This window comes from Numenius arquata, chromosome 5 (assembly GCF_964106895.1).
Source record: "Numenius arquata chromosome 5, bNumArq3.hap1.1, whole genome shotgun sequence".
NCBI lineage: Eukaryota > Metazoa > Chordata > Aves > Charadriiformes > Scolopacidae > Numenius > Numenius arquata.
Window position 1 is genome coordinate 38,274,438 of NC_133580.1, and position 19,353 is coordinate 38,293,790.

The 19,353-nt window shown below is 41.7% G+C and overlaps 1 protein-coding gene across 3 annotated transcripts in view; it reads left to right on the forward strand.

Moving 5' to 3' along the window:
- The window catches only part of TRIM2 (tripartite motif containing 2), a 64,173-nt gene that overhangs the window by 5,743 nt on the left and 39,077 nt on the right, over positions 1-19,353 (forward strand). For all 3 annotated transcript variants that reach the window (XM_074148289.1, XM_074148290.1, XM_074148292.1), the window contains 2 exons: positions 15,736-15,917; positions 18,051-18,288. In XM_074148289.1, coding sequence (XP_074004390.1) covers positions 15,784-15,917; positions 18,051-18,288 — 372 coding nt within the window. In that variant the 5' untranslated portion in view covers positions 15,736-15,783. Of the gene's footprint in view, positions 1-15,735; positions 15,918-18,050; positions 18,289-19,353 lie in introns of those variants that run through there.

The following is a 19,353-nucleotide window of genomic DNA, read 5'->3' on the forward strand; positions in this document are numbered from 1 at the left end:
CACCTTGTACAAAACAAAACCCTCTAAAGCAGGGATGGAATCTTGAGCAAACACACTTCACACAATTACTTACGGAGAAACAACCAAAGACAGGGCACTCAAAAGATTTTGCTGCACTTAGAAGTGCTCTTGAAAAGATCCCCAAAATGATGGTTTTGTGTGCCTCTGAATGCATTAATCTCTATAATGGTCCTTGGAGAGGCTTAGTATGTGTGCCATATTTAGCCCCAGTCATATTTGGCTCAAGATCTATGTTATCAGAGAACTTGCATACAAGTTTGAGAAACAGGACTTCCAAAAGAGCAGATGCCACCAGGTTCAATGGTGTCAGGTGTCTTCAAGGCCACCCTGGTTCTCCTGAGAACAGTTAAATGTTGTAAATACTGTAAGGCTGCTTACAAATTCTTCAGAAACTAAAACTACCCCCAGGAATGAAAACTCAGGACTGAGGAGCAAGCCTTTTACAGCATGCAACAACTATTCCAAGAGGAAAAAGTGCCATGGCTTGTCTGTGTATGCACAGTATTTTTTTCTTCCTTTTCTAGTGAGGAAACGGTATTTGTGCAATACCCTTCTACAACTTTCTCTCCTGTGATCCCTATATTGGTGGAAGTGTTAATGTAAACTTTCAGGGATTATCTCCCACAAGATAAGCTTCTGCAGGTGGTTTTTTTTGTTGTTGTTATCTTGAAAGCAGATTTAATTTCATATTGAGATCTCAAGTAATTGCACTGTAATGGCGTTGGGAAACCTAGGGCTTGAAAATCAGGTAGAGCCATCACAGCCAAATTTTGTATCAGCTGAGTTTTTTGTATCCTGAGTGTTACTCTGAGACAATACTATGATATGTGTTAGCGTGTGGTCTTCCCAATGTGCTTGAAAGGCTTGCTGGACCATCTGCAAAGAACAGGCTTTCCTCTTTACTACCTGATTCTTAGTCTGCTCTCTATAGTCTTGGGAACAACCGATCTTTCTACATCTCAGCTTAGAAAATATTTTACAATAAAGAGATAAAATTAAGTGCTGCATCATGAAGATGCCTATTTATCAAATACACAGTGGTAATTTTTTTGCCTTGCATCTAAAATAGCTGGAAATAAATTGTGAAATACAAACAAGTTCTGAGATACTTCATTACTAATTAAAGATGAATAATTTTCTATTAATTCACAAATGTAATCCTTTACTTCAAATCTCTCAATGGAGACAAGTGCAATCCTTTATTACACAGAAAACAGAAGACGGGATGTAACAGAGGACTGTTTTATAAGAACTGTGCTACATGTTCTGGGTAGGCAAAGCACCACCTCATCCCTTGGCTTTGTCATTCTAATTAGCTTTTTTACTACCCCTCCTACAAAAAAAAAAACCCACCCAAAACTCCAGAGTAGACTGGTACATGCAGAAATGTTCGTGAATTTGCAAAAAATAAATGATTAGTTGCAATTCCTGTGCTTGCAAAGTCCAAAATTTTTGTTTGTCTTATCAGAAGCTGACACATTGCACAGTCTTTAATAAAAGTAAGTAGAAGAGCAGGAAGGCTTCTTCCCATATTTAACTCTTGGGATGGATTTTTATCTGCGCTCCTGAATGGTGTCCTTTACTCTCTGAACAACCACCATTGTTTCAGCTCTAGGATGTGCTCTTGCAGAAGGCCTGCTCTGAAGGTGTGCACTCTCTGAAGGGACATCTATTGAGGAAAGGGGATAACTTTTAAATTTTTAAATGAGCAGAACCAGGATAGTGGCCAAGGCTTGATTTCCCCAAACTCTATGGCATTGCTTTTAGAAGAAAACAGAGTGCCTCTGCAGAGGAACAAGACAAATGTCACTCTTAAGGAAATATCACTAGAAGTCTCTTTGTGGGTTTGTTTTTTTTTTTTTCTTAGGGATAAAGTACATTTGAAAAGGTAGAAGAAAGTGGGGAGAAATGCTAGGTTAGTATTGTATTCGCTGTGAAATGGTTCTCTGCTTGGGGTGATGACTCGGCAGTCTCTGTTGTGAGTCTTGTTTGTATGACTTGAATTGGGTGTACATGCTAAAGGTACTCTGTGGCCCTGAGTGGTAGTCTTCATGCAACAGTAGTGTATTAAGGCAGCTCTTTGAGGGATTCATTTCACCTGACATCCCTAAATGGCAGGGCTCTGCAAAGTGATAAAAACAGCTCTGTGGAGCCATTAATGTCCATTAACTATGCCAAAAGGGAGTGGCTACTATGACAGCTCCTGTGATGTCCACACTGACTATTTTGAAGGTTTGTCTGGGTCAAATCAAACGTAACTCTAGCTTAGCCTTATAATTTGGATGGTGGCTGACAGTGGATGGCTACAGAAGGGCATAAGAATAGATCAGACCCATCATGATACTCTCTAGCATGCTCTTTCGTCTTCAATGATTTGTGCTTCCAGTTCTGCTTCTGGTAGAAGTGGTGTCTTTGTATTTTAAAATCTTTAATCTATTTATCCACCGTGAATTTGTCCTTCTCTCCTGGAATGCCTATAAAATATTAACAGCTGTAAGCATCCTGGGGCAATGAGTTTCACAGCTCAGAGGATAAAGAAGTATCCAGCACATTACTGGTAGCCTGAAAAGAGGTTTCTCATCTATGGCCAATAAAAAGGAAGAGTAAAAAGCAATAGATATAAATTGTGAATAAAATTTAACTCAGAGTACAGCATGCTCCACCTACCAAAAACCTAGTGCTTGCTGTTTCATCAGGCATCCAAAACCATTTAAGTAATTTGAAATACGTCCTAACAGACCCTCACTGTGGTATCTGAGTTACAGAAGTTCAGTACCTGAGATAGTGCAGAGTCTCTATGTCCTATTTGTAACTGGTTTTCCACTAGGATTTCTCAATTACTTGTAGCAGCAGTGCCTACAGCTGGTTCCTTGACATGCATCTCCAATGGGTTTTGTTGTTTACTACATATAAACTGTATCAGTAACAGCATGGTACATCTTGTCACAGTCATTGCCAGGACTACTTCTAAAGTGTCAGGCAGTTCTTGTATCTCCTTGTAGAGTTTGCAAAGGGAAGAGGATGCGAAGATCTGCTCCTGTTCTCTGTCTGCAAAAGATTCAGGCTATATAAGCTACTATCTTGCAGCTCTTTCTTTATAAAAATAGCCCTTATCCAAATTAATGCGTGGCTATGAAAACTTATTTCATAATGTAGAGAGGTACTTGGTGTCACAGATACGGTTAAATGGCAATAGTTGAATTGTGTGAGGCATTAAGGCACGGGCTACCTGTGCTTGCACAGGCTCTGTGTTCAGAGTAGCTGGTACCTATCACAGTGTGATTCTGGTACTTGAAAGAGATTTCCAGGTGCTATCACAATCCAAATGATAATGTGGCTGATTTAAGACAATATTGTTGCTCGCTGTCCTGATGCCAGTGTTTTTTTCAAGTGCTTTTTTTATTTAAAAATACAGCTGCATTCACATGGTTATTTTCTAGACTGTCTCCTAATTTGCTTTTCATGTACTTAAAAATGTACTGGTTTTCCTGTAAGGTAAAATGGATGTATTTTCATATAGAAATGAATGTTCTGTGTATCTCAGTTCAGTTTGGGAGAGTCTTAAGACTGTGTAATATGAGTGGTTCTACTTTCCTTCTCTTTCATTATCTGTTGCTTCATGAGTTGTGATGTCAGTTAAAAAGACTGATACTCATTCAGGAAGATATGTATGAGGGTCTTCTGAGAATGTAATTTTTGCAGAAGTCTGACCTGCATCAGTGCTGGGCATTTGCTTATGAGCATCCTGGCAATGCCCCCATAGGAGCCTTGGACGTTGGGCCTGAACCTGCCCTGCGTGATGAGAACCTGGAAGAGATGTCTAAGAGAAAGCTTAGGAGAGGTATTTTTGGAGGTGAAGGATAAAGATGGACACCTTTTACTACTGCTGCTCCTTGCAGCTTGTGTAGGAAAAGGCCTAGGAAGGGCCACTAGGACTGTCTGGAGATCCAGCGCCGCTGCTCCAGGGGTATGGTGGGTTTTGCAGTAAGATAACCGCACCTTACTATGGCTGTAAGTAAAACTCTGCTGTGGAAACACATACTGGGAATTGATGCATCTCTGCAGATAAGGCACGAGATATGGGGACCACTTTGTCTGTGCTGTAGAAAGGTTTCAGCTTTTTCCCATAACAACAGTTCTTTAAATAGGAGCGCTGGCATGTAATCAGCAAACGAGCGACCTTGCCGAGGACTGGAAAGACGTGTTTACTGGGTGAAGTTCAGCCATTGGGTGTTTCCAAGTTGTGAAGTGCTGGAGCTGACTACTGCTAAGTCACATGGAGCAACCCTGTGAGCGCGGAGGACAGAGTCTTGCAGCCAGGACACTCAGGCTCTGTGCACTTGGAGCTCCCCACAGGATCTGTAGATGGCTTTCTGTTACTGTTGTTTGGGCTGTTCAGCTCCTGTGCCCACAACCATTGTTAAAACCCACAGAGCTCCTTTTGCCAAGGTTGTTCTGACATTGTTTCTCACTATTGCTGGTGCTGCCAGACTACCCACTGTATGCAGCCACGTGTTTACCTACTTGCTGTGAAAAGTTCAGCATTGTGTTTTTGCCAACATAAAGAGCCTGCCTGGGTAAACCTCTGCCTGCCACTTAACGCTTGAGCAAGGTCTTCTCTGAACCCAAGGACGATAAACATATCACTGTGTTTTTGAAAGACATTTCCGTTCAGAAGAAGACTTAGCAGACATAGAAGGTAACATCGCTGCTGGGCTCTGGGCAAGAAAATGAGGTGGGTACTGCACAAAATCTAAGGTAAATATGGGGGTGCAGCAACCAATGTTTTGTCTTTAAACAGTGTAAGTGCTGTAGAGGACATGAGCCCAAATTCAGCCGGCTCACAGGCTGGAGAGGAGCTCTTCCTTCCCCTTCCTTCCTAGTCCCTCTCACAGATGTGCTTTTGGCAGAAACCTTAGCTGCTCAGGCACCCTATCTGCTGTATGCTGTGCGCTAAGAAGATGTGAATTCCTTCACTTTCTGCCTCCATTGTTTGCTTTTTTAACGCTTAGATTCCATCTGCTATTTCTTGCTGTGAAACACCTATTATTTTTTTTTCTCCTGGTTTATCTTTCTTATGCTGTATCTGCTGGGAAGTGGGTTTTGAAGGTTGCAAGACAAAAATTCTGAAGGACTGGCAGGCTCTTTAAGCTAATTTTGTGAAGAAGTTACATGGCATGTGGTGATTGGTTGCTGGGTGCAGCCTTCTCCCTTGCTGATTTGAACTTGGTGCTAGTTCAACAAAATCCTACTGAAGTAAATGGAAACAGAAGCAGAGGAACTTTACTTTTCAGGGTATCAACAGAGAATGTATGACAAAGCTCCGGTACCTGATGTGTATCACCTCTCCTAAAGGGAAAGTTGCAGAACTGTAAGATCAAGTGGAGATGCAGCGTGGGGCAGATCCAGAGGAGTGTCTCAAGAGGGAGTGCAGAGAATGGTCTCTGAGCAGTTCAACCTTCACCACACAGCTCAGTACCAAAAGCACTGAGCATTTGCTACTTGCTTTTACCTTTCTTGCCATTGCTCAGCAACCCTGAAAAAAATGCCTAGAGCATTTTTTACTGTACCTTCTATCTAACAGTATGTAGAAAAGGCCAGGGACCTCTTTCCAAATACATTCTTGCTCAACCTCCTGCTTTTTGTCTGTACTGCCTGTTATTCTGTGCCTGGAGGGGTTAACAGTGATTAGTATGGAGTCTCCATGGAGCACTTTTATTTCAAGTAGCATTTCAGAGCAGATGTTTATGGAAGCAACAGGGATTTGATGCGCAATTTTGATTATTTGTCAGTTCAGCTTGGTTTGATTTGAGCCTGTGTACCTCTAAAGGCTGCACAGAGAGCTGTCAGTGTTAGCAAAACAGGTAGGACTAGAGAGTCAAAATTGTACAATGTGATGTTAACAGCACTAAGCAGTTAATCAGGGTAGGGCTTTTTCAGTATAAATGCTCTGACTTGCTGCTTTGGATGGCAAGTGTACAATTTGAACTCCTTTTACTTAGGCCTGCACAACATCTAGCCTCTGAAATAATTACTTGGACCTACCTCACTGCAGATTTTTTTTTTTAATAGCTCACCTGGGAATATAACATTTTATTAAACATGGAAAGGGCCCTAAATGACAGCTCTGAGGCTGTCATTTAACCTGATACATGACAGTTTAATCCTGTCATTTCCCTTGGCATGCTCTTTTCCCCTAATTTCTTACTCCTTCTCTCTGAAATCTCATTTATGAGAGCACTGACCATTTGGTTGGGGATTCCTGGGCTTCCACTGCAAGCACTCAAATTGTCCTTGCGTGTGCAGTAAATCCGGTGTGCTCCAAGTGTGTTGGAATTGATTGTGCAAGGCCCTGACCCAAAATGAAGTCCTGCAAACCTCATACGACAGCCTTAAAGTAGGTATAATATCTCAGTTGAGTGATGACTGTGTGATCACACGAGCTCTAACCTGCCAGTCTTGTCCCCTGGTGTGTGCAGGGCAGCCATCTGAAGGTCCCCTCTCCATCCAAGGGCAGGACAGTTGGGAGATGGGGTCTATGGGGATGGAAGCAGGACTATTGCACCACCAAAGGGTGGTGGAAAAGGGGTACTGCAAAGGGAGGCAGAAGTTGTAGGGATGGGGAGAGGGAAGAAAAGAGTATATTAGATGCCAGCCATAACCCTTCCATCCTCTACAAATCAGGGTATAACATACATTGATGTTTTAAGAGGCCCACCCATGTATTTCAGGTGTTCACCCTGTTATAAGCTTTGATTACAGACTGAGGAAAGGAAGGAGGAAAAAGCAACAAAGCATTAAACATGTACAACTATTAAGCAAGGCTTTCATTTATAGAAGAGGCTTCTATTCCTGTTATTCCTGTACCTTTAGCAGTTAAAAGCTTTTAAAAGAAACCTAATTCATGACATCAACATCTGACAGCCCATTTCTGTGCAGAAGAAATGCCAGAATACAGAGCTTGTTTCTGGTGGCCATAGTGCCTGGCCCTGCCACCTCAATGGCAAACCCAAACCGGGAAAGAGAAAGAATAGCACAAAGTGGAGAAAAGCAGTTGTGTTGGTGCTGCCTGACCTGCAACATCGGTGCTGGAGACAGGCAGGGGATGCAGTCACATCAGCCAAGCTTGGGCTGGCTGAGCAGGGAGGTCAGGCTGTCCCAGCCTGGCTGCAGTTGTGCTACAAAAGCCGCAACCTTGGCAAGCTAAACTAGGCGTAAGCACAAGTTAGAAGGAAATAGACTAAGGTGGCGAAGGCATAGGAGGATGGATGCTGGGGGCGGGGAGGCTGCTGGGAAGGTCTCCAGCAGCCCAGGATTACATCCCAGGCAAACTTTTCAAGTTCTTTGCCTCCCAGGCTATGACAAGCCATGTGTTGGGTCACAAGCTTTGGGGAAAAGCATCTGCTCCACTGGATCACAAGATGGGAGAGTGATCGTGGCTCCAGGTTGTGGCTGGTGGGGAGGCACCAGGACCTAGCAGAGCTCCTTTTGGGGCAGACATGCCCTCCAGCTACAAGTCCACAGTGGGAGAAAGCTGTGGCTCTTCCCAGCCGATGTGAGCTACAGCCTGGGCTATTGGAGAATGTGGGGTCAGGGCAGGAAGTTGTACTTGCTCTGCATGGGTGCACAGCTGCAGTGGGGAAAGGTAAAGGTGCCTCCACCGCTGCTGTCTCATCAGGATGACTAAGGCCCCTTGATTCCCAGTGTGGGCATGGTCCCACGATGACAGAGCTTGGTTGTTTCACCCTACTTACTTTCCTGGCGCCAGGGTCAAATTAAGGTTGGGGAGCTGGCTGACGGCTGTAACAACCCATCCTCTCTTGTATTTGTGTTCCCAAACTAGCCCTCATTCCCAGCATGCTGGCTTTGGTTAATTGATTTCTAGTCTCTCCCACCTCTTATTTTCCAGTCAGTCTTAATTGCCAGGACTGTATTAGTTGACCATTTAGTTTGGGCTAACGCAATATTATTTTTTTCTGCTGACCTTAAAATCTCTTTTGTACAGCAGGCTGAGTTAGACTACTCTCCCTTCAGTCAGTTTATAATAGAGGTTTCAGTGCATTAATCTTAACCTGGAGTGTTCGGATGACTTATTTAATATTAGGGAAGGATATACCAATACCTACCTATTGTCTGTAAATTAGCTGTGGGGTTTTTTGGTGACTTATTATTTATGGGCTCCCTAGGAATATGAATTTAGGTTGTGTTTGGAACAAGGAAAAGAATAACTTTTTCCAAAAACATGACAATTACAGGGATGATAACAGGGGCTGGACCACTCTTCAATGGCACTATGAAGATGGCATGTGCTATGTATTTTCTCTCCAGAACTTACTGCACTAGTCAGCAGTGACGCAGATAAATCAGCATCAACGATGTGTGCAGCAAAGTTCTGAGGGAAAGTAGCCTGTTCTTTTTATAAAAAAAACCCACAACAAACCAAACCCAAGCACATAACAACAACCCCCACTTCCATCTCCCAAGTCAAAAGACATACACATACAGTAAACCTGTTTGAAACAGGCTGGTAGTAACTGCTATGGGGGTAAAGTCCAAGACTGTACACTGAGATATTAATCCATTTCCTCTTCACTAGGCAGAAGAAACCCACATAGCAACATTCAACATAAAAGAACAAAAATCTCAAAGGACATACTCTGACTTTTGTCTCATTTTCCTTGCCACAGTGCCATATTTTTGTTTTGTTGAAGCAGCAGGATTATTTGCAGAATATCAGATCACTGTCAGCAGGCAGCTTCTCAGAGTTAATTATAAGAGAACTGCACTTTGAAGTAATCTCTCCTTTGGAGGTGTAGATCCCCGTGAGAGTGGCTGCAGCTGTGACTCCTGCAGTCTCCTTTGACCATGAGGTACGTTACGGGATTGGCTCTTATTTGAGGGGTATGTAGTCCTTAATACTGACTGTAAATGGAAATAGTGGTTTGAGCAATACTTGTTATTCTGGTTTGGTATACGTAAATTTGATGCTTGAAACGAGCAAGGAAAAGCAAACAGCTAAGTGACAACTGCATGCTTCTCTCTGAGAGTCTTCCACTTTGGTTCTGGGGGTGCCACTTCTGTATTTTCTGTCTTGATTTTTGTTTTAAGTGTGTCTTTGTTCCGGTGGCAGAAACAAAAGGCCTTGGATCTCCCCGTTGTGGGAGTGAAAAATGTTGCTTGCTCTTTGCAGTGGGGGTTCTCTAGAGAGTTTAAAAAGAAAACAAAAAACCCAACTAAACATAGAAAACCACCCCTCCAAAAACGTGCCTGAAATCGCTGGGCTTTTTTTAAACTGTGAAACCTCCTGTGCAGATGCCTGCTTCTTCTGACCTGCTGAATGTTTGAGCTAAAACGAAACATATCTTGTTCTCTCTCTTTGACAGAGTTCAGCACATGTTCAGGGAATCAGAGGAACAGTATTTTGGCACAAGCACCTAAAATCTTAACACATGCACACACGCTGCCTGATGTTTCATTTCAGGTTATAAACTGGATTACAACATGCTTTCGCCCTATGGGCATTACCCAGGGAAACCAGGCTGGATCTGCCTGATGCATAAAACCAATCTGGCTAAATGATTGCCAAGTGAAAAGTAAACGATGTACGCAGAATCTATTTTTTTAAAAGGAGTTTAGATTACATCTCAATCATGCTAAATTATTATTAATATTATTTACTGCATCAGTCCAAGAATGGAATAAATATTACATTCTGGAAACTGTGCTTGAAGAGCTTGGGACAATGTTTTAAACTTCTAAAAACACTCTATCTGTCCTAATTAAGTCAGAGTAGCACAGACAGTATTTAAACCCCACATTTTTTCTTCTTGATGCAAACGGACCTTTGTGTCCTTTTATTTGTGGGAAGCTTTGTTAGCCTCAGTTAGCTGAAATACTTGCATATGATTTGTTTTTTCAAAATAAAAGATTCACTGTATTTAGAGATGCAAATACTACCTTGTCTGCAAAAACCACCAGCTGTTATACTGGAAGACAAAGCTAATTCTATGTTGCTTTACTTCAGTATTGTCTGTTCGTTCACAAGCATCTTTTTAACAACCTTTCTGCATAGCTGAAAAATAGCAGACACCAAATTTCTTTTTATGTCCTTTGGTAATAGCCTAGTAAAATCTGAATTGATCTGTGATTTGTATATATTTTTTAAAAAATAAGTAAATAGATTAACTAACAGACTACACCTTTGCATTAGTGTTTGTACAAAAGTTGAATAGACTGTTGGCTTTGATTCTCGTGTTCCTGGAATATGAGTTTACTAATTGCTGCCTTAAGTATTTCACTGACGTCTGAATCAGGTCGACTACAGAGCTGTGTAGTAGAAGAAACTGCTGCTGGTTTGTGTGTCAGTAGCACAGCTTTCTGAAGAGGTTCTCTGCTTCTGCTTCAAACATCTGGAGAGACAAAGAGCGGTTGTGAGGTCTTTTGTTGTTGCTGCAAGTTGGAGCAGGGGAGAACTATGTCCCAAGAAATACCCTGAATCCTGGAAAAATCAGAGTGGAATCATTAAGTGTTAAGCTTTATCTTCTTTATAAACGAAAGTGCTTTCGTTTCATCTGTGGTGACTTTCCCGGTAATGGATGTTACGTAATATTTACTTTCCCCTTCGGAGTGAAATCCTTTTTCCGATTTGCGAGTAGTATTTGCATATGTCTTTCTTAGCTGCATTGAGATGCCAGATGCACAGTGGTAGCTGTCTCCGCCTGCTAATCCTGTAATAACATTCTGGTGACCAAATTCAATGGCCCTGCGCGGAGCCTCGAAACAGCTGATTGCTGAGTAGGGAGGAAAAAAAATAGCCCAGCGAATCTCGTTGCAGCTCTCTGCTGCATCCCCATCCCACAATCCCTTGCACCATTTGCTGCAGTCTTTCTACACAGGCTGAGTGAGAAAAAGATGTGCTAAATAAAGATTGATTGGTTTGAATCCTGAAGGGGTCTCCCACTTGTAAATGACCCGGGGGAAAAAAAAAAATTCATGACGACTTCACTGGGCCTCCTCTTATTCTTCCATTTTTCTTTCCACCTGTCCTCTTCGTGGAATGGAGCGTCATTCCTCAGAGCACAAAATCTCTTGTGCATCTAATAATGACTGTGCTGTGATAGGGATTCTTAAGCAGTTTTACGCGTGAGGCTTGAAATATTAACAGATGATGGTTTGTTCGTTTGGATTACTGCGGAACTGCAGCTCCGTTCCTGCAAGGATTTTATTCTCAGCACTGCACTGATTAAGCTATTTTTCTACAAAGATGGGTAGGTCTGAAATGCTCAAGTTTGCTCAGTGTTATTCCTGGTGGCTGCTGCTGCGTTGCTTCTTCTGTTTTGGCCCCCGATCGTTCATTATGCTTCTGCATGCTGTAAGAATGAAGAGGGTTGCTGTGTTTTAAACAAGGCATCAAGCTGATTGCAAGAGTGGGAGAGAAAGGAATGTAAATTTAGCTTATCAAGCCTTTTACACAAGTGGACTGTGTGGCTGTTATGGTTATTAATTTTCTCGGTGTGCTCTGTGTCAGCTAATTTTGGGGCTGCTGCTAGAAATGGCTTGGATCTGTTCTTTATTCCCAAAGACTATGGACAGGCGATATATCTTGTTTAAGGACTTTTAAACCCCAGCTCCCCCAATCCTTGAAGCAACATTATTGAGGTTCCCCACCCTTTCTTACGGCTCTCAAGGCCTAACCGTTTCTTTGGAAACGTTGCTATTGGAAACCTATTCATTCATAATACATGAATAGACCCTCTGGGTTGTGAATACCATTGATAAGAAGAGGATGAACAAACTGCAAGCAATTTGTTCTCCTCAGGCTGTACTTTCAGGCTAGTTGCAGCTCTGGCTGGGTGGAGTTCAGCGATAGCAGTGTATCAGGCACAGAGAATTCTGCTCTTTTAGGAATAAATCCTGGGAACCGAACAGTTAAAAGTTTTCCCAATGTCTTTTTCTTGACGGGGCCACGGAAACTAATAAAGATTTTGGTAACTGTTGAGGAATACCAGAGCTTATTTGAAGATACCTGTAGAAAGGGTGCACTTTCCTATTACATGGCTCTATTTATCTGAAACGGCTCTTCTGGCACTGTTATTTGCTGTACCCTAATGTAGTTTTTTTCCTTTTCCAATACTATGGGAAGTTCTTTTTATATGGGTGGGGCCGCACCCTGACTTTCGTTCCTGAAAGCATGCATGCATAGCAGGGCAAGGCTTTCCACTAGCTTAGAGAGCCATTGTTTTCTCCTTTCTTTGCTGTATAGTGTATTTTGAATGAAAATTGTTAGCCATATCTCCAAGCAGAAGGAAAAAGAACAATATTACTTTCGGGGTGGATGGAAAGATAACAACCCTTGAGCCTCAAAGGGCTGACAAAGAGTATACATTTCAGAACCCTGTTCTGCACTTGATTTAGCAAACCTTAACTGGGTTTCTGGTGTGTGTTTCTTATAGATAGATGGGTGGGGTTTTATGTCGTTTGGTGCAATGTTTCACAAACCTTTGGCTTTGCATGTTTAAATTATGAAGTGTAAATATATGGAGAAGTGATTCTCAGACTTATTTTCAAAGCTCATGCTTCAGCTACTCTTTATTAGATAGTGAGACAGAAAGACCTTCCAAAAAGAGCTCTGGCAGTTTCTGAGCTCAGAAGATGCTACTACAAAAATTAATGTTTTTCCTGTAAAAATAGGGTTACTTTGCAAATCTCCCAGTGCTAATACATCTGAAAGTCATGTTGCTGTTTCGAGGAAATGCTGTGAGCACTGCAGTAAATTGGAATAAATACTGTCTTTGGTGAAATTCAAAAGCATTGCCTAAAATCTCCAGCTTTTCCTCAAATAATATTTGATTGTACGGTTGCTTTCATTGAGTCCATGGGAAAAATCATCCTTCTCGTAGCTATATTACATTCATCAAAATTGCATGAAAGGTGGAGTTGGCTCTGGAACGCTGCAGAATTCTGGAAATTCTATACTCAAAAAACTTCTTAAATTAACCACTTGTTTAAGATGTTGTTGTACCAGGTAGTGGCAAAAGCTTGAAATATACTGATGAAATTCTATTTTCAGGTGCATGTTTTAAATCTGATTTATGTGAGCACAGGGGATAAATGACAATCATGGCCTGCCGTATTCCAGATAAAACATCAAATATTAAAAGCACTTATTTCTGAATTGTTAGAATTTCACTGACAAAGCTTAAAGCGTGAACATTGGAAAATTTAAAGCAGCTGGCATGAGCTTTGTGTGAGAAATGCTAAGAATCATCTGATTCTGCAATGAGATTGGGGGAATATAAAAGACTAAGATGAAGATCAGTTGAAATCAATATGAAATCTTTCAGGCACCATGATTTTTCCTTGTATAAACATTATTTCCTAGTGTAGCTGTACTTGATGTACTTGACTGTGCCTTTGATAAGAAGTCTTCCTGCTTCTGATTATCTTCCCTGCTTTCTTTGGGTCCTCACCCCTAAATTTTGGTTGGGAGAGTGGGAGGCAAACACAGCTGCATCAATGGGGAGTTGCATTTTCTTTTGAAATGGATAACTGAAGTTCCACATGTTATACTGCCAACTGCATGAATATATTAATGCATATTTGATAGTCTACTATTTCTACTCCCATTTGTGAAAGCTGGGTATTTTTGTTCTGCTTCTTGTAAAAGCCATTTTTAACTCAAGCTTTTAAAAAGTAACACGGGTTTCTAATTGGCCTTCTAAGGCTTATTGTGTGTGATTTATGCTATTTAAATAGATGAAATTATTTTTTGTTCATGCAATAGTCACAATTTATCTTACTATGGGGAAAGAAATGAAAAAAGTGAAACAAATAATCAATTCTGAAATCATGCATTTTTGGTTCACGAACAAACATTATATTTTACAAGCATTGTATCAATTTTTAACCTTGCAGATTCCCCTTTCTCAGATAAAACGGAAAAAAAAAGGGCCTACCATAATTGTTGTGCATCGAATTACATGTCAGTTACTGCTGTTGGGTATTATAATTGTGAATAACTTTATGCTGTCGTACTTGCTAGCACAGAGGTGATTCCCTAGGAACTTGTTATCAGGGAATTCGGTACTGTGTGATCCGTAATCACCATCATTATCCTAGAAGTAGCCATTTGGTCAACGTAGTAAGTAAACTATACCTGTATGGCTACATACATAGCTCAGGAAGAACAGCATGAGTTCAACTCTGCCAGATTAGTGTGCTGGGCATTCAGCACAGGAAGAAGATTTGATGTAACACTGCCAATAAAATGCTACACGTCATGCAAATCATTGTGGAATTGAGTGACCTTTGAATGAGCGCGATCAGCACCAAGGCAGAGGACTTGTTATTTCTGTCTCGGAAAGCCTGAACTGCCCTCAAGGCAAATATCAAATTGTCTGAAATGGATGACTAAAAATTGGGGTAGAAAATGTTTAGGGAAGAAGTGACTACCTCAGGAGAGTACCTGCAGTGAAGGAGCCCAGGTGGGCTCCCTGCTTGCACGGAAGAGGAGCCCCTGTGGGCGCCCCTGTTTGGCTGTGGGTGCAGGAGGACTGACAGAAAGTGCTGCGACAGAGACGCTGCTGTTGGCTCCCCGGGGAGTGAGCCTGTGCCTCCCAGTGCTCCAGCCCGCCAGAAATGCTGATGGAGAGGAGTTCTTGCAGGGCCACCCTGCCAGGGCCTCAGCTTGTCAGGTTTTCCTAAACTATTTTAGCAGACAGTTTACTTTTCTCTGAGGTTGCTTCCTTCCTTTTCCTTCCATCCTCTCTTTCCACATAAGAATTTTGTTGGCTATAATCTGTGCCTCCAGCTGAAAAGAAACTAAGTTTTTCTCTCCTTGTGCCTTGTTCCAGGACAGGAAGTGTTCCATTAACCTGCAATTTTAATTCTGTCAGTCAGTAGACTCTTTTCTTACCCTTTTATGTCTTGCTTTATATGCCAGGACTATGAAGAGTCTTCAGTCCTACTACTCTTTCGGCCTAGAATGCCATTTTTCTTGCATTTATTATTTGGATGTGATTCATGTATTCTTCGCTCCACATTTGCTGATTCTCAGCAGCTATCAGTTGCCTCTTCTTTCCTCAGTTTCTTTTATCGTGGGGATTTCCATTTCACCTACCTTATCCTGGTTGCTGATGCAGAATTTGAGCACTCCCTTCACAGGGGCTGGCTGGGTCTGGGGGTTACTTCTTGGGGGCTTCCTGGAGTCCAAATCTACCGTATCTTTGGCAACACCAGCACTGATAAGAGAAAAAAATTGTTAGGTGAACAATTTTCAAACTCTGTCTGTGACACAGCCATTTCAGTGGCTGGTGCAGTTCCAGTTTAAGCGTTTTGCCAGCGGTGCTGTAGATACAATAAATCCTATGTTTATTAGCACTGGCTGAACCTACTGGTGCAAGGACATTTTTATCGTGGGATTTCTTTAAAACCAGACAGCCCTGTAACTCTTTCAGTCCAGAGGCAACATGCCTTTCCAGAATGCCTGCTCAGACAGAGGTATTATGTGTGGTGGTGTAGACTTGGCTGACTGTTTCCCAGGTTCTCATCAGTGATAAACCATTTTAGAAGTTTAATTCTTCACTGTTTTGGGTTTCTATGGAAACATGAACTCCTGCATAAGGATGAAACAAGTGAATTAGTTGCTGATTTTGTTATTTCATGGAGTTTATAAGCCATTTTTCTTCTTTTCTTCTTTTCCCCACCCCATTGCAGCAGTGTGCAGGGTAGAAGGGAACAGGACCTGTATGTCAGTGGTCTAGGATGGCCAGTGAAGGCTCCAACATCCCAAGTCCTGTGGTCCGTCAGATTGACAAGCAGTTTCTGATTTGCAGCATATGCCTGGACCGTTACAAGAACCCCAAAGTACTTCCCTGCCTGCACACTTTCTGTGAGAGGTAAGTCCTTTCCTCCTGCTGGTAACTTAAGTATTTGTGTCGGATAACAAGCACAGAATTCTGCATCCTTTGGTGGATGAGGACTTGTCTCTTTACTTGTAAAGGTCATGTTAAGGCATGATAAAGTCAAGGAAGGCTGGAGAGGCAGGGATGTAGAAAAACACTGTTATTTGGGGGAGGCAGGAAAAAGAGACAGCAGTGGAATATTTGGAATAATTGTCTTCACGCAAGAGTAAATAAAAGTAAATCCAATGAAGCTAATGAATACAGTTACAACAATGTGAAAGGTGATGGAAGTCAGAATTTGGACTTCAAACTAATATCCTGAATTTATACCGATTAGCCTATAATTAGAAACAATAAAAACCTTTCTTTGTTGATTTACTAAGCAGAGAAATAATTATCCCATCCTTTAATGTCCAACAGCTACACATGATATATACATTATTAATAACCTGTGATTAAATGTCTTCATTATTCTGCAGCTTGGTTGACTGAAGTGAAAAAACTCTCTGAAAAGAGATATGATAAAACTGCAACCTGCCTTCTATTGTATTCAGCTGAATGAACTGAAAATACATAGTGATACTTTAATGTTATATTATCCATCAAATGGTGGAGAAAGTACAGCATTTGCAGAAAAGTTAGCTGAAGAATTACTGGTTAGAGTTCTTTATCTGATGATGGGATGCAGCTCTTTGGATTATATACTGAATGGCAGGAAAATTTTAATAAATGGTATTTTTTGTGGACATTTAGTTCAGCAGATTTACACCTTTTAGTTAGAATTGTGGTATGTGCATCTAATTTTGAACAGGGTGCAAGAAAAATTGTGGATGTCTGAGTGTGTCAGATGAATGGGTCTTTTGTAGAAGAACAGGAAACCCCAACTTTACTGAAGTCAGCAGTGAAACTCTCACTGAAGTCAGCAAAGTCAAGATTTTCACCACCATGTCTTAAGTTTCTTGACCTCAGCTTATGTCTAAATCCTAAATTCAGCTTCTGATTTTCACTGTAATCGTCTTAGGCTGATCTGGTTATGGAGAGAGGCTGGAAGAACTCTTCCAGTGAACTGCTGATGTGCAAAGCCTAAGCTCTCCTTTCAAAGAGCCCTCACTGGGGAGTCAGGAGAAGGGCTGTCAAGGGAGGATGAAGAGTGGTGCAAGCAAAGCCCTTGAAAGTGGATAAGAGCTGTGTAGCTGTGCGAGGTCACACTTTCTTGGTTGGCATCTCATGAGAAATTTGGGGCAGCACTGCTCCCCTGAAGAATTGCATTCTGCAAAGCTTTCTGTGTTTATGGGACTATACTGAATTGCCAGTTGCAGCTGGGTGTTGCATGCCCAGCAGCTGTTAACTTGATTTTCAAGGCCAAAATTGGCACTACCTGTCACCTAGGCTGGTGTGCTGCATATTGTTGATCACAGAACCTTTATGTCAGATTTATATTCTGTGAAATACCACCACTTGACCACCACACACACGCAACTCAAACACAAAAATCTCCTCCAAAACTCCCCTTAACATAAACTGGGATAACCTGGGAGGGACATGGTTCTCTATGTAGTAAAGAGGGCTCTGTTGATTCTGGCTAACTGCCAAATAACTTTCCTAATTGAAATAAGTGGGAAAATTTGCATTGGTTTCATTGGGACCAGGTTTTAGCTCTAAAACACTAAATCCACAAATACAAGTTAATAAAGGAGATTCTATTGGAAAGACAAGGGTCAACCACTGGTTAGTCAGTTAAAGACGCAGGTTCAAATACTTGATGCAATAGCTTCACGTCTGTCAAACTTTATCTGATAGTTTATTGTTTTTACTATCCTGTGAGGATGCAGTAGATCTCTGGAAGAATGGATCCACTCTGCACAAATATCTCAAAGACAGGCACATAACTTTTACAATACTGTCAGCTTATTGAAACTTTTTTTCATGTGGCAGAGGAAAAAAGGTTTAATGGAAAAAAAAATCCTCATAACCACTTTTACTTCTGAAGCCTGGTGATGTACCTTTCCTTTTATAAGTAGGGGTACCACTATTTCAAACCAGTTCTTAAACTGAAGGGAGACTTTTTTCCTCTTTGATGATACTTTGCCTCTCTTTTTTCTCCCCTTCCACCTCCCTTCCCCATAGGTGCTTACAGAATTACATTCCAGCCCATAGCTTAACCCTTTCTTGCCCCGTGTGCCGCCAGACCTCCATTCTGCCGGAGAAAGGGGTTTCTGCACTCCAGAACAACTTCTTTATCACCAACCTGATGGATGTCCTGCAACGAACGCCGGACAACAGCATTGAGGAGTCCTCCATCCTGGAGACTGTCACCGCTGTTGCTGCGGGCAAACCACTCTCCTGCCCCAATCATGATGGAAACGTAAGTGAGACGAACTTCTGTGATACGTGCAGGTACTCATATGTACTGACTGGTCTGGTTTCTCATGGATATTTTGTTCTAAAAAGATAGTGGGGAATTGGAATCACACTAGTTCTTTGATTTTATAATATGTCAACAAAAGACAAGTGATTCTTAAATTTAACTCAGATGCTCTTAGTGGAGCATCTTAAAGTAGTCAGGATATTATTTCATCTTACAAATCATCTTTTAGCACATTTGATCAAAACTGCTGTCCTGCAAGCACTGAACCTTGTGCCTTTGCCCCTTTGGGATGGGTTTCCATAGCTCTCTTGCTTGTAGAATCAACTATTGCTGTGGGAACCTGTGTGCTTGTTTAGGCAGTATGTGGCAGGGACCTTATAAGCTTAACTGATCTGCATGCTGAGGCAGTTCCAAAAGCTATGTGAGCATATTAACATGAAGCCAAATAAAATGGTGTCCTGGCTTAGGATGCTTTGGGTCAGCACAAGCTAGAAACACAGAATTTCTGTTTATCTGCAGTGTTTTGTGTCTCTCATGTATCAGTCCTTGGAGGCTGCTTTGTTTTTTTTCTCCACCTACTTTTTTTGCTCAGCATCCCCCCACATAAACCTTCAAATCACATTACTGTATTCATTGGCAAGTAACCCCAACTGTGTGAGTATTCCCAGATTAGTAAAAGTTAGAGCTGTTAGCTCTAACTCTGCTTACTTCACAATTTTCAGTGTTAACCTGTGTGGCTTCATGGTAGGCATAAGAGCTCCTGCCTCGTAGCCAGGCTTATGCAAACGTGTAAGTAGACCACTTTGCAAAGCTGAGCGATGCTGTGTTGTAAACTGAATGCTGTGCTTCTATGCAAGCCCAGAAATATATGCCAATATTTTAAGATGACTTTCTGGGGTATTTGATACGCAGTTTAGGTATATTGGTTGTATAGGAATAATTCAGCTGATAGGTAGTGATTACTCTCACAGAGGAACAGCTCAGTTCCCTCTCCTTTACTGACCTGCTGGAATTAGGTGGACTTGTGGAACTGATTTGCTGTACACTCTGATTAATGAATAA